Raw genomic sequence first — 14,479 nt, 5'->3', positions numbered from 1 at the left:
TTAGGGGTTTTTCATTTAAGAGTTTACTTTTCCACCTCTTAAAAAAATGATCTTAAATCCAGGCCTCTCAAAAATAAAAGCATATGCTTTAGATGTAACTGATAAAGCCAAAAATCAGCCAAAGCCAGAATTTTATCACGGATTTACTACTCAAATTGATATAAATGGCAAGAAAAAGAGCCTCGTAAAGTGACTTTTAAATAGCTACTACGGAAAAATAACACAAAACTTTTTTACTGGATTATTTGGCTAGGTAACATTTTCACTCATACAATTTTAGTTTTTTTCTGTAAACAAAAATAAAGTAGTGTATGGTTAGAATATTGGTTTCTGATTTATCCCACATAATACATTAGTGAGGAAGTTTTGAAATTGCAAAAGCAGAGGAGAGATTTTATGAAAACAGTGACTCTTTTCTTAATAGACATATGAGGAATCATTTTTGGCAAACCAGGAATTGGATCTTAGACCTTAATCATAACTGCTACAGAAAGGGTACTACTACTTTTTTGTAGAGGCACTGAAAAGGTAAACCAATCCACGAACACTGAAGAGCTAGTTCTCAAAGTGCCTTTTTTGGTTCCACTTTAAGTTCTCACAATTAATTTCCCATTTATGCTATTATGTTTTATTAATTAATTAACCTATTTATTAATAAGCCATGTTAAATCTTTCCTGGAACAAGGTGGGATATACATTTTTTAAATAAATATTTACAGGTAATTATCTGTTAGTTTGTTGAAACCCATTTACACATATCCTTTGTTAATATGATAGGTCTCAGGCAAAATTCTAAAGCAGAGTAATAGCTAGTAAACAAAATAAACAACATATTAGCTTATTGGAAAGTCAATAACTAGAAGAAGTAATAGAAGTAATGTAAGATAAGTGGGGCTTTTATCAGGATGTCAGATTGTAGAACAGGTCAAAGAGTGAGGCCTGGAATTCAAAAGTCACTAACTCCTAAGACACTATGTTTTTGAGAGTCTGAGCACATAAAGAGCAGACTGGGAGAGGACTTGTGGGCTCTTGGTCTATCAAGGGATATATACATGCTCCAACCTCCTTCTCAACCTTAAGAAATGATATTTGAAATTCTTTGTACTTTTGAGAATTCTTCCTTCCACAATTAGATATAAGGGGTATAAGATGCAAACAAATTGTTTTAACATAATATTGTGAATGAGGTTCAATTAAAGCATAGTCTACAAACAAAGAATCAGACTGGTTATCAAATCCTTCTCCCTTGAAGAGGATTGGATCCTTGAAGATGTTCTTCCAACATCAAGGGAAGAAGGTATAAAAAGCCGACTTAGGTTTTGTTTTTTTTTATAGCTTTGCATTTGTCATGTTTACTTTCAAATGGGTTGGGAAAAAAACTGCACTTCTTTTTCACACAGTTATGACATGTTCTGCTTGTTCATGAAGAAGTGATTTTTAAATGCTATTGATTTCCTATCTTCATCCTCACGATAGTTCCATGTCTCCTTCAGCACCTCCACTCAAGGTAATGCCTTCTGCTTGCTCAAGATCCACTTGCCATTACCCTGGAGCTTCTCCCACAAAGTTGGAACGTCCTTTAAAGTTACCTTTTTTTAAGGGCATTGTCAAGTAGCTGCCTATCTAATAAAAATAATAATGGTTTTAATCTAATCTAACCATAAAGAGTCTTAAAGGTAGTATTTCCCAAACTTGACTGAGCATAAGAGCAACCTGGATGTTTTTAAACACACAGATGCATAGGTTACACTCTGAAGATTCTGCCTCAATATGAATGGGGTGGAGCCCGGGAATCTTTTGTTGTTGTTATTCTTTTATTTAAATTCAATAGGTCATTTAGCTACCCAGCAGGGAAGAGAAACACTGTTCTAAGGGACACATATAATGAGGGAAAATCTTATTTTAAAAAAAAGAACATATTAGGTATGGTAACATTTTAAATTTACATCCCACCTTGTTCCAAATGGCATTTAAGATGACTAGATTGGCAATTAATTCCTCAATTTGGTAGTGGCCTAAATCATGAGAAATCCAAATCATTAGAAGCAACACTTTAATAGAGAAAATCTTGATTCTAGAGCCGGAAAGGAGCAGGGAAACTTAACAGAAGATAGGATGCTGAAATCCAAGTCCTATGGAGAGAGATAGATTTAGCCCGAATTCCCTTACCTTTGATCAGAACTGGAATACAGCAGTTCTCTACAAAGAACAACCTATTTAAAACTTCCTAGGAAACTTCAGGGGTGTTTTTATTGTTATAATCTTAAACGTTATTTAGCAAAAACTTAGTAATCAGAGCCATTAGTCAAAGGGTGGTATTATAAATTAAGATCCCTTTGTTAAGTCCATCTTTTGCCAGACAGCACCCATTAGGAACAAATTCACTTTACATTACACACCACAGCACAGTTTTTAAGACAATCTCCACCACTCACAAAATCCATGCACATGCAGAGAAAAGCCATTTGAAGCATCACCTTTAGATAGCAGGTTAACAGCCCAAACTGCGCCAACAAGACTGCATCTTAAAGTTCCCTTTGACCAGTTACTGAGCCCGGCTTCTGATGTTAAATCTTCATTTTTAGTAAGCAGATTAGAAAGGAAGAGATTAGGTGAGAGAATGAAATGCAGAAAATAGTGAATGCCAGTCAAACAGAACAGAAGCAGGTTTATGAGTTTTCAAAACATAACACATTTAAATTCCTCCCTGGTTTCACAGCAACAACCAACATCTGAGAATCTAGATAAAAAGAAAAACAAGACTATTTAAACCAGAGTATACTTTATTTTTCCTAAGAATGTCTGGGTGATAATTTTCTTTCATAAAACTATGAAAATTAATATGAAGAGAAGGCAAATACTAACGGAGAGGTTGTGAAACTTCTTCACTCTTTCCTTGGTGATGACAGATTTCTCTTAATTACTTCTATTTTAGTTTTTATTTACATTTTAATTAAAAAAAATATTTTTACATGTCTAACCCTCCCATCAACCAACAAGTTTCTCAAGGATATACAATGAACAAGTATTTACTGAGCACTTACTGTGTTATCAGCTATCATGTGAGGCAAAAAAAATGACAAATAAAATAGCACCAGAGCTATGCTTTACTCATCTTTCTATCTCCAATGACTAAGATGGAGGAAGCACTCAACTGTTGACTAAAATATAATTCAATATTTATTTTAACCAATCAGAGCTGAATATTTATCCCTCAACATGACAAGATTGGAATAGTATAAAACCTGTGGTACCGATTTTGAACTTTCTCTAGTAATACCAATTTGTCTTCAAACTATGTGCCAATAGGTTTGACATTATAAGCACAGACTGAAGAGAGGCAGGTTAAGACAGAAGAACACCCTGTTTGAGAATGCTTAAACTGGGGCACCAGGCAGTTTACTATACTAGTCTAAGACTTCTCGTTTTAAGTCAAATGACAACTTATAAAGTTACTGACAAAGATAGGATTTTTAATAAGAATCTGTGCTATTTTGCTTTTAGGATTCAAATAGTAGCAAGCTAACAGAATGACATTTATTCATAATTTTAAAGTAAATCCTGTTTTTAAATTCTAATAGTCCTTTAAAAAGAATTAGCTAAAGTTAAAATTTTCTTCTAATACAGGGTACTGTTAAGTAAAGCTATTTCTATGTCTTATTAAAAAAAGACTTGGGGCCGGCCCCATGGCATAGTGGTTAAGTGTGTGCACTCCGCTGCTGGCAGCCCAGGTTCGGATCCCAGGCACGCACTGATGCACTGCTTGTGAGGCCGTGCTGTGGCAGCGTCCCACATAAAGTGCAGGCAGATAGGCACAGATGTGAGCCTCTTTCCTCAGCAAAAAGAGGAGGATTGGCATGGATGTTAGCTCAGGGCTGATCTTCCTCACAAACAAAACAAAAAAAAAGACTTGCTGGCCTGGCTTCAATGAATACTCCTGAACAAAAGAAATCTCAAAGAACAAATCTACTCAACACATTTTCTATACAGCAACACATCTAACAACAGCAACGAAAAGGTTCATTCTTTTCTTGCCAAAGTTAAGCAGTGCAGCATACAGTGAAAAGCTAGGGTTCTGCCTGGTTTTGAATCTCAGCTCTTCCACTTGCTAGTGTAGCCTCTTTGTGCTTCTGTTTCCCCATGTGTAAAATGGTGAGAGTCAGAGACTCTATCTCACATTAAGGTTACTGTTATGATTAAATTTAAAGCGCTCAGAATAGTAAGAGCCTAAATTAATATATAGGCCCACAACTCATCCAAATCTTTGGATCTGAGACATTTTGAGCTATACCACATAATCAGATACATCATTATTTCTGCAGTGAAACAAATTAACATTTACACTAAGTGTGATAAAGATTATAAATAGCTTCTGTTCAGTTTACATTTTGGAGCCTAATTAATGAGTTGTGGCACCACATTATGGAAAAAAAAACCAACCAACCAACCAACCTTGGCTTTCAAAGTTTTTTAGATTTCTGAATGGCAGATAAGGGACTGTGGACCTGGGTTGTTATTACTACTACCAGAATTAGCACTAGCCTTATATGAAGAAGACTAAGATCCTATGTCTGCCTCAGAGAAGCTCATGTTATAGCTATTTATATGACAAGCCTAACTGAAATGCAGATTAGCAGATAAGATTAGAAAAGATTAAGACACCGGCAGGAATCATAGTAGATAGAGCTGAGGACAAGAGATATCATAGAGGCCAAAGACTCAATGGCAGAAAGAAGAGATAGGTGGAAGGAAGGCAATTAAAATCACACATCTTTGAACTGGAATATTACTCTCTTCTCTTCAGGGAGTAACTGTTCTTTTATAGGAGCCCCTTGATTCCACCTGTTAAGAAGTGCCTTCTTCTCTCGACCAATTGAGAAAGGGTTCTGCTGAGGTTAGAGGCTGAAGACTGCTTCAGGACCATCCTCTACCTTTTTCTCACCAGTGTCCAAGAAAATCTTGCCTATGCTTGGCTGAGATACACAAAGAGAAATAAAATTAATATTTCTGTAGCTCGATTTCTCACTTTCTACGCTATTAGACCATCTTCCTGTTCATCAATCCCTGACTCAGAGCTTATTTTGCTCTAGGTTCTAGGGAAAACATCTTCCTCCTTGATCTCCTGATACCTAATCTCAAGGAAATTCATTTACTTTTTCTCCTCTGTACTCTTCCAAGAGGGTACACAGAACACAGGAGAAAAGCAGAAGTAAGTCTGCGAAACATAGTTAAGAGTTTGGATAAAAAATTCTGTGCATTTCTAACCTGTTTGCTTAAAGCAATCTCCTAAAACCTGATTGATAAGTCACAGTTATTAAAATATGTACTTTTGGAGACTCAACCAAGGTCTAAACAGTTCAACAGACTTGTCTTAGAATAGGAAGCCAATGAACAAGACTAGGAAAAACACTGTTGAATCTTATCTTCTTATGCTCAAAACAACACTAAAGTTGACCAACAGGCAACTAACTCCATTTTCTCTAGTAGAAATGGCACAGAGAAGGCTGTCACATGAAAACACTTATCTGAAAGTATGACAATATAACAAAAGTTTCTCCACTCCTAACTCCTCTGAGGAATAAAAATGCTGAGAGTCTGTAAACATTTGTATCCCATTCTTGGTTTATCACACCAGCTGAGACAACTGGATGGAAGTACTAACGCTCTTTAAAAATGAATACTTTCAGCAGTAAGGACAGTCATTCAAACTCCAGACACTGTCATTTCAACTAAGGGTAAAGGTCAAAGTTGTTGTTTTGTTAATTACTTTTTAAACCAAAGATGAGCTCCTTCTAACAGAGGGGAAGATAATGGCTAACTTAGTCCAAACCTCATCTTGCTCTGAATACATACAATATTTGTTAACACCATGGAGTCTGGTTTACCCAAGAATAAGTACAGAATTTAAACATTCCTAATGGAGTCACCAAAAAGAACGAATTCCTTTCTGTCAAGCATAATCTTATACACTTTACACAAACAGTCTGAAGAATTTTCATCTCCTACTAGTTTACTAGCAACTTCAAATCTTCAGTCTTCTTTGATTTTTCCTTCTTTGTGTTGGATATACAATCAGTTGATTTAAAATGAATTCTCTTTGACTTATACTTTTCTCTCTAATCTCAATGATAAGGTCTTACCTCACAGGCCTAGATTACAAAAGGTTCCTAACTAGTCTCCTTGTGTTCAGTTACATACTCCACTCCAGTCTATCAACGTCTTAGTCTGGCATTCAAGTTCCTCTACTGCCTACTTATGTCTTACTTTCCACTTCTCATCTATATGAATTATGCAGGTCAGTTAAGTCAAGCTCCTCCGCAATCTCTGTTTACATGAAATCTTCCATAAGAAATGCCCTCCCAATTCTTCCAGGTCCATCCAAATCCTTCTAATCACTCAGAGCCCAACTCAAGTCCTACCTCTTCTATAAGCTGTTCTCCAAACCAACCTTTATCAGACCCTTTCAGGTTCTGGACCCTTAGCTTTAGTCAATATCATATGACCTAGCATTAGATTTATGTATTTTTTACTTTTTGCTATTCTTTCTCATATATCAAACCACATGACAAGTCTTTTGAAGAGAAGATCCAAGTCCTTTACTCCTTTGGCCATCTCTCATGTGCTTACCACAGAATATATATTTTGTCAATACTTCTTGTTTGAAAGGAAAGGCACTAATTCCATCCTGCTCTGCATTATCCAGATGTATATTTCCCAACCTTTCCGTGTATTATTAAAAAATGAAATTGAGACTTGATCCAAGGATTGATCAAATTTAAGCCATGGTTTTCAGTGAACATGCCCATTTACATGAAAAGCTTGATCTGCCTAAAGGAGAAATAGCTTAAGTTTATCTAACAAAGTTCCTTATTTAGGCCCAGTCACACTTCTGACCTTATTGGGGGGCGGGGAGGGGGGATGCTCTCACTTTAAATTTATTTTAAAAAGGTCTTGATTTATCAACTCACCTATTACATGGGCAGACACAAAGGCCACAGCACTTGTCGAGTTCTGTTAAAGTCTTCTCTGCCTCTCTCACGTCTTTATTTATTTGGTCCATGCCGCCTTCTATGCGTTTTAGCTGTTCTAAGAATAAGTTGTGGAAGTTACATTTTGTGTTACATTCACAGTGCCAACCAGAAAACACTATTATTATGGAACATCAAACTTCAACCTCGAATCCAATAACCCATCACAGTGACTGTATCAGTGCCAGAAAGTATTACATATTGTCCAACATAAACACCATCTTTTACTTACTGATCCTGAGGCACCTGGTCTCTTACTGTGGAAAGATATGTTCTAAAGAAATTTGTATAATAGGAACATGTGAGGGTTTATTTAGAGGGCACCCTTGCAACCAAATTAAGTGTACATTGTCCAGACCAGATCTCCAACACTTCTCTCAATGAAAAGGCTCAAAACCTGAGGGCTGTCATCAAGCCAAGAAAAACTAGACAAGATTGCTCAAGGCCAACTCAAATGGAATGTTTCCAAGCTCACCTGGATCTAGACCTGTTCAGGGACTTACTGATTTCTGAAAATGATGCAAGAATACCATAATGTCTAATGTACATATGACCAACGCACATTTGGTAGGTCCTGCTACCTAACAAATACTTGGTATACAATTGGGCATTGCTGCCCCCACCTCAAATAGGCAATGAACATGATATAATTTAAATCAGAGGAAAGGAAACAAACATATCACTCTTATCTTACAAATGGAAGACACTCCCAAAGGCTTAATTTTATACATGGCTAATCTGAAAGGGCTTTCTGGTATCATAAGTCAAATCAAGAGTTTCTGCCAATGACTACAACTCACCCCCTTGTTCATCCAGCATAGTGATAGTCTTGATTCCTGTATCCTGAGACTAAAAGAAGGAAAAAAAGCTGATGGCACAACAAAACAAAAGAAACAAAACCTGTAAGGCTTGACAAATAGCAAGAGAGAATCATATAGAAACCTAAGTTCTCAGAAGATGAGAACTACAGAGAAAGTTAATATCCCCAAACCAACACACTGTGACTTATTAACCACTCCCCCAAGTAATTGAGTCACAAACTCATGGTGAATTGAGCTTCCCTGTCATATTCCAATACTGTCAATGGGAAAAACAAAAAAGGCCCGTTAGTGCACGGTTTTATAATTTCAGCAATTGCTGGTTTCCAATAATAAAGCTTATTGATACAATCCCCTTCTGATTCTTAACACCAATTCCAGCTTGTGCTATCAGGATCCCTCCTATACAGTTTCTATACTTAACTTGATGATTAAACACTTTCTTACCTCAATAGCTAAACTCAGGATTCTCCTTGTACTTTCCAGAGACTAGGAAGAAAAAAAAAATGTGATCACGAGCCATATTCATGCTGATTGCCAGCCTACCCAGCCCTCCCTTTAAAACAAAAAAAAGAAAGTGGATCACTGGGGCGGGCCCCATGGCGTAACAGTTAAGTGTGCGTGTTCCACTGCTGGTGGCCCGGGTTCGGATCCCCGGCACGCACCAACGCACCGCTTGTCAGGCCACGCTGTGGTGGCATCCCACATAAAGTGGAGGAAGACTGGCACGGATGTTAGCTCAGGGCCAGTCTTCCTCAGGAAAAAAAAAAAAAATGAGGATTGGCATGGATGTTAGCTCAGGGCTGATCTTCCTCACAAAAACAAAACAAAACAAAAAAGAAAGTGGATCACTATAATTTAGTTATTTTCTTCTTACCAGGTGCCCCTTAAGAGAAAATTTGGAGGGTGAAAATAGAATTTATAAAAATTTAATGTAAGCAGAAATCTAGGTATAGTACACAGATATTCAAAAATTCCGTTAAAATTAAATGTCCAGAATTCCTCAAATCTAGAATATCTTTGCTGTAAGTAACCGTTAAGTAAGGACTATCTAAAAAAAAAAATCATACAAATTGTTTTCACATTTTTAGTTTTTTGGTGAGTTGAAAAAATAAGGCGCTAGTAATGGCACTCTAGGGCAAATGCATTCTTTGATATAAAGGGACTAGGAAGGGGCCAAAATGGTCTACTAAGAAGGTCTTTTCATCCCTCCACTGTGAAAACTGAAAAAAAAATTAATTATTTATTCCAAGTAAAATGCTTACCTCATCAGTAACCTCGTGAGCCCGCAGCTGAATTTCCTCTGATGACAGATTATCCATGATGAATTAGAACTCTTGATAGGCACAGAAACTGAAACGTGGATATTCTGTAAGACTAAGGATATAAAAAACAAGTTTGAGCAAAGAGTGTGGAGTTAGGATACTTATCTGGAAAACAGGACAAAAAAAGCCTGTATCTATCTACCTACCTACCTACCTAGTTACCTCATAGATGAAGAAATTAAGGTTCAGAGAAGGTAAATGGATGCTTAAATGCTAGTTAGTATCAGAGGTGAAACTAAAACTCAGGTTTTCAGGACTTCTAGTGAAGTGCTGTTTCAAATAGGAAAGTGGCCCCTCTACTTGGAGAAGGAAGGCATTACTAGAAAACAAGCTTTAAGAGACCATTAAAATGAATTCTTGGCTGTACAATGTTCTTCATACATTGTTTGAATATGGAAAAGACATAAAGTGAAGAAGTCTAAGTTAATGTTTCATTAGTAAAGTAATAACAAAATTCAAAGTCATGTGCCTGAAGAACACAGGTAGCATTCTAAAAATGTGTTAGTTGCCCAGGCTACTCATTGGAGAAAATGAAATATTTTCATCTTAGCAAGAAAAGGTTAATGTTGATACAAAGAGCCCAGAAAAGATTTCTTATTAATAGTAGACTCTCCCTTTCCAATTACTGCATCGTTTGTTGTTTTAGGCAAGTTCCTAAGAAACGAAACAATTATTCTATGCATAGTAACTTAGTAACTCAGAGAGAGATCTCATAGACATTCAAACTAAAACATAAAACATTTAGTAGGTGTTATTCAGTACTACTGTTGTTTATTCCTCTTTAAGAAGTCATGTGGAGTAATAAGCACTATGTGACAGATCTAGGTTGTTTCCTTTTCATTACATTTGCTAGCTTTGTTTTTTTTTTTGCTGACGAAGATTAGCTCTGAGCTAACTTCTGTTGCCAATGTTCCTCTTATTTTTGCTTGAGGAAGATTAGCCCCGAGCTAACATCCGTGCCAGTTTTCCTCTATTTTATATATGTGGGTAGCCACCACAGCATGGCTGATGAGTGGTGTAGGTCCACGCCTGGGATCTGAACCTGCGAACTCAGGCTGCCGAAGCGGAATGTGCTGAACTTAACCACTACGCCACGGGGCCAGCCCCCTGCATTAAATTTTTGAATACTAATTTTACCAAAGCTCTTTTTTCAATGATACAGATAAGTCTGGTTCACATTCTGGATTTGCCCCTAGGGGACATCTGGCAACGTCTGGAGACATTTTTTGATTGCCACAAATTGGGGGGAGGGGGTAGTGTTACTGGCACATAGTTGGTAGAGTCCAGGGATGCTGCTAAACATCCTCGGAACAGCCTCCCACAACAAAGAATTATCTGGCCCCAAATGTCAAAGTGCTGAGGACAAGAAATCCTGCCATGGAGTACACTCACTGCCAAGCAAGGAATCTAGTTAACTGGGAATGTATCAGACTGAACTCCTGGAGGGCATGAATTTCATTTTATCTTTGTATTTCTAACATCCAACCGGATCTGACAGTTGGTACTACAGTATATGTGTGCTGAATGAACAAATAAATAGAAAAACAAGGTGTACTCTCAAAGTATTTAAATGAATCTTAGAAACAAAGCTACATGTAACAGTAGCACAAAGCATTCAAACAACCACTAGAACCAGAACCAAAAACTGTCATTACATGTGTATGACCTGGAATGGCCTGCTGGTCACATACTAATCTTTTTATTCACATTCATAGCTGACACTTTTAGTAGAATCATCTTTAATAAAACAAAAAGTGAGAATATTACATTCCCAGTACAGGAAGGCGTTACATTTAGACGTCCTGTTTATAATTCTATTGTCATAGCTAACAGTTTGAAGATTTAATTAATATTTTGAGCCTTGATTAAAACCATTTATGCTCATGAAAAACTATGGTTATAATTAATAGAAATTATTACTACTGCAAAAAGTTTGCAAACTTAATTTCATTTCTTGCTTGCCATAGTAGGACTGTGGCTCTGGCAAAAGTTTCATATGCTAAGATATATAATCAAGATATAAAACGCTTTCTTGAATTAAGAACTGATTGATCATTAGATATAAGCATAAATAGAACCACATGCTTTATTACGTTGCTAATTGTTTATGAGCCTTTAGCTTTATCATACATATGTTCATATTACAATTTCTCTTTTGTCAATCTTTCATAGTTACAATTATGAAAAGAAAAGGAAGCTGCCTTTGCACCATCTCACCCAGATTTTTGTATACCTTTCCTTTCTGTAATCCCCCATCTGCCTGCCCAGGCAGCCTCGTGCTTCACCATCACTTCCTAGAGCTCCACCAAGATACTTTTCAAAGCCTGCCCTTCCCAGGCAGGATGCTCCAAAGTTATCTATCCCTCTCAGGTGAAACTCCTCAATGTCCAACAGAACAGAAAGCAAATACACACTAATCAACGAGTGCCTGGAAATGACACCCCTAGTCAGGTTCTCCAATATAGTATCCTGTGGGTAGGAATACACTCAGGGAGTAAAGAAGCCCAGATCTCTCAAATTATATAATTTTGTAATTCTACTCCTGGAGGTGATTCTTGCGAACTACAAGTCAATATCTGCTATCTTCTTAGTAAAAACGAGCAAAACTCCATGTAGGTTCCAAGAGAGGCTTGAATGCAAAATTGATCTCTGTTGAAGTCCTGCCTTCTGATTATCAAAAAAAGCAGATGTAGTTGGGAGGCGGATGTGCAGTCACTCCTGGCATGGCAATGGTTAATTGTGAAGGACACACCCTTTCAGTGAACCAAAGTGCTGCCTAGTACTTCTTTTTTTTTCTTTCCTGAGCAGATGACACAAGACAAGAAACAGACTTCCGCAAAGTTCTCACATGTTTGGCATACTGACATCAGGACACAGCTGCCTAAGACATCTCTACTTGGGATTCCTGAGAGTGTTGAGCACATGATTACAGTAAATGGGAGTAAAAGACAAAGCAGAATTGTAAAGGGAAGGACAAAGAGAGATAAGGAATAATACTCCCCAGGCTCTTATTATTAGCCTTTACCAAACTGCTCAGAACTGTCAGGCAGGGTGCAACCTAGAATTAGCTATATAGCTTTATTCATAATTATTATCTCCAGAAGTTTTTCTCATGGAGTCAGGAAAAGGCTCTCCAGAATGCTGGAGTAAAGAGAATTAGAGAAGGGTGAGGGGAAGAAACACAAAACATCACTTGACACAAAGATCCCATTAAACTTACTTTTCTTAGATATAATCTAATAGATTAAATATCAATGTCATTTCCCCAATGCTCCCGGGAACTTAATATATATGCTAATTGTGTGCTTTTCAGAGAAAAATGCAAGATTTTTCTCAGTACTTTTATACCCTATTTCCCTTACCATGGTTCATTTGGGTTTACTAGAAGACTCCTAATTTACCTTTCTTAATTAACCTTGGGGGGAAGTGGAGAGGAAGAAATGTTCATTGAGTACCTACTATATGTCATATACCCTACTAGGTATTTATATATACCATTATCTCTGTTATACTATTTTATAGATGGGGAAACTAAAGCTCAGTTTAACTAAGTAATTTGCCCAAGGTGACTGAATCAGTAAAGAGTAGATTTATTACTCAAGTCTGGATCTATAGTGAAACCAAGGATAGCTCACTGCCTTGTAGTCTTACTGTTGGATGCACCCTCCTCTTAACAAATATACATCTTCCTTGATTTGCGATGGGGTTACGTCCCGATAAACCCATCATAAATTAAAAATATCATTAAGTCAAAAATGCATTTAATATACCTAACCTACCAAACATCATAGCTTAGCCTAGCCTACCTTAAACATGCTCAGAACAGTTATATTCGCCTACAAAATCATTAACACAAAGATGGGCAAGATCATCTAACACAAAGCCTATTTTATAATAAAGTGTTGAATATCTCATGTAGTTTATCAAATACTGTACTGAAAGCGAAAAAGACAATGACTGTATGGGGACAGAATGGTTTTAAGTGCATCGGTGGTTTGGTGATCACGTGGCTGACTGGGAGCTACGGCTCGCTGCTGCTGCCCAGCATCACCAGGCCATATCCCTGGCCTGCAAAAGGTCAAATTTCAGAATTCAAAGTATGGTTTCTACTGAATGCATATCGCTTTCACACCATGGTAAAGTCGAAAAACTGTTAAGTCGAACCTTTGTAAGTCAGGGACCGTCTGTGTATAAGATGATATGAGAATTGCTGTGAATATCAGAAAATAGGCTAAGCACCCTACCTGATGGCTCATTTAAAAACTTCAGATGCCTTCTATAATAAAACCATGAAATTTTATCTCTGCCACAGACTCAAAGACAGTTAAATTGAAGGAAGAACTAGAAAGACCAGCATAATTATGGTTTTCTGCTGTTTTGTAATAATTTGGAACCAGAAAATATCTACATTAATTTAGAAAATTAAAATAATACTACTGGGAAGAAGGAATACAAAGAAAAAAGGCCTAGGAATACAAAGAAAAAAGAACTTAGAACTTTTTTTTTTTTTGTGAGGAAGATCAGCCCTGAGCTAACATCTGATGCCAATCTTTCTTTTTCTGCTGAGGAAAGTTGGCCCCGAACTAACATCCGTGCCCATCTTCCTCCACTTTGTATGGGACGCCGCCACAGCATGGCTTTGACAAGCGGTGCATTGGTGCCCGCCCAGGATCTGAACCTGCGAACCCTGGGCCGCCTGGGCCGACGAAGGGGAGCACGCACACTTAACTGCTTGCACCACCAGGCCAGCCCCAAAAGGACTTAGAACTTAATGAACAGGAGATCCATACGTCTTAGTTGATAAAAATGGAGAGATACGCAGGAAGTAATGGAAGAAACGGCACTTTAAATCACATCAATTGCAGTATCCTGCCAAGACCAACAAGAATGATTTTATAAAATAATTCATTTTATACTAGAAAGCAAAGATTTTGCATTAAAATATTCTACCAAGTTAGTTTCCTGCCTCATTTCTTCTCTTAAAACAAAATTAGTCACAATGTAAGTTGCTCTATGAGTTACACTCATACAGTTTATTACTGTACTCTTAACAGTTGGATCAAATTTGTGATTCTCTTTGGCATATTTTGATTAGACTTTCATGGCAACCAATGTATTTACACCAAATGGAAACTTCTGTTCATATCAGGCTAGCATAGTGGTGGGTAGAGGGAACTCCAGCATTCAAATTCTGGCCCCAAAATATATTTGTTGTATGATCTTGGGCAAATTACCTAAACCCACTAAAACTCAGTTTCTGAATATGTAAAACAGAGATAACAGAATCTATCTTACAGGCTTTTTTTGT

At 37.2% G+C, this 14,479-nt stretch overlaps 1 protein-coding gene across 3 annotated transcripts in view; it reads right to left on the bottom strand.

Annotated features, from left to right (window-relative positions):
* SNAP23 (synaptosome associated protein 23) overlaps positions 1-14,479 on the bottom strand; it is a 30,587-nt gene that overhangs the window by 4,419 nt on the left and 11,689 nt on the right. For all 3 annotated transcript variants that reach the window (XM_058541351.1, XM_058541353.1, XM_058541352.1), the window contains 4 exons: positions 9,112-9,223; positions 8,294-8,335; positions 7,829-7,877; positions 6,969-7,086 (listed from right to left, as the gene is read on the bottom strand). In XM_058541351.1, the coding sequence (XP_058397334.1) occupies positions 6,969-7,086; positions 7,829-7,877; positions 8,294-8,335; positions 9,112-9,168 (266 nt within the window). In that variant the 5' untranslated portion in view covers positions 9,169-9,223. The remainder of the gene's footprint in view (positions 1-6,968; positions 7,087-7,828; positions 7,878-8,293; positions 8,336-9,111; positions 9,224-14,479) is intronic.

This window comes from Diceros bicornis, chromosome 5, assembly GCF_020826845.1.
Source record: "Diceros bicornis minor isolate mBicDic1 chromosome 5, mDicBic1.mat.cur, whole genome shotgun sequence".
Lineage (NCBI taxonomy): Eukaryota > Metazoa > Chordata > Mammalia > Perissodactyla > Rhinocerotidae > Diceros > Diceros bicornis.
Note: the sequence above shows the minus strand (reverse complement) of the source record. Positions and strands in the feature narration are given on the sequence as shown.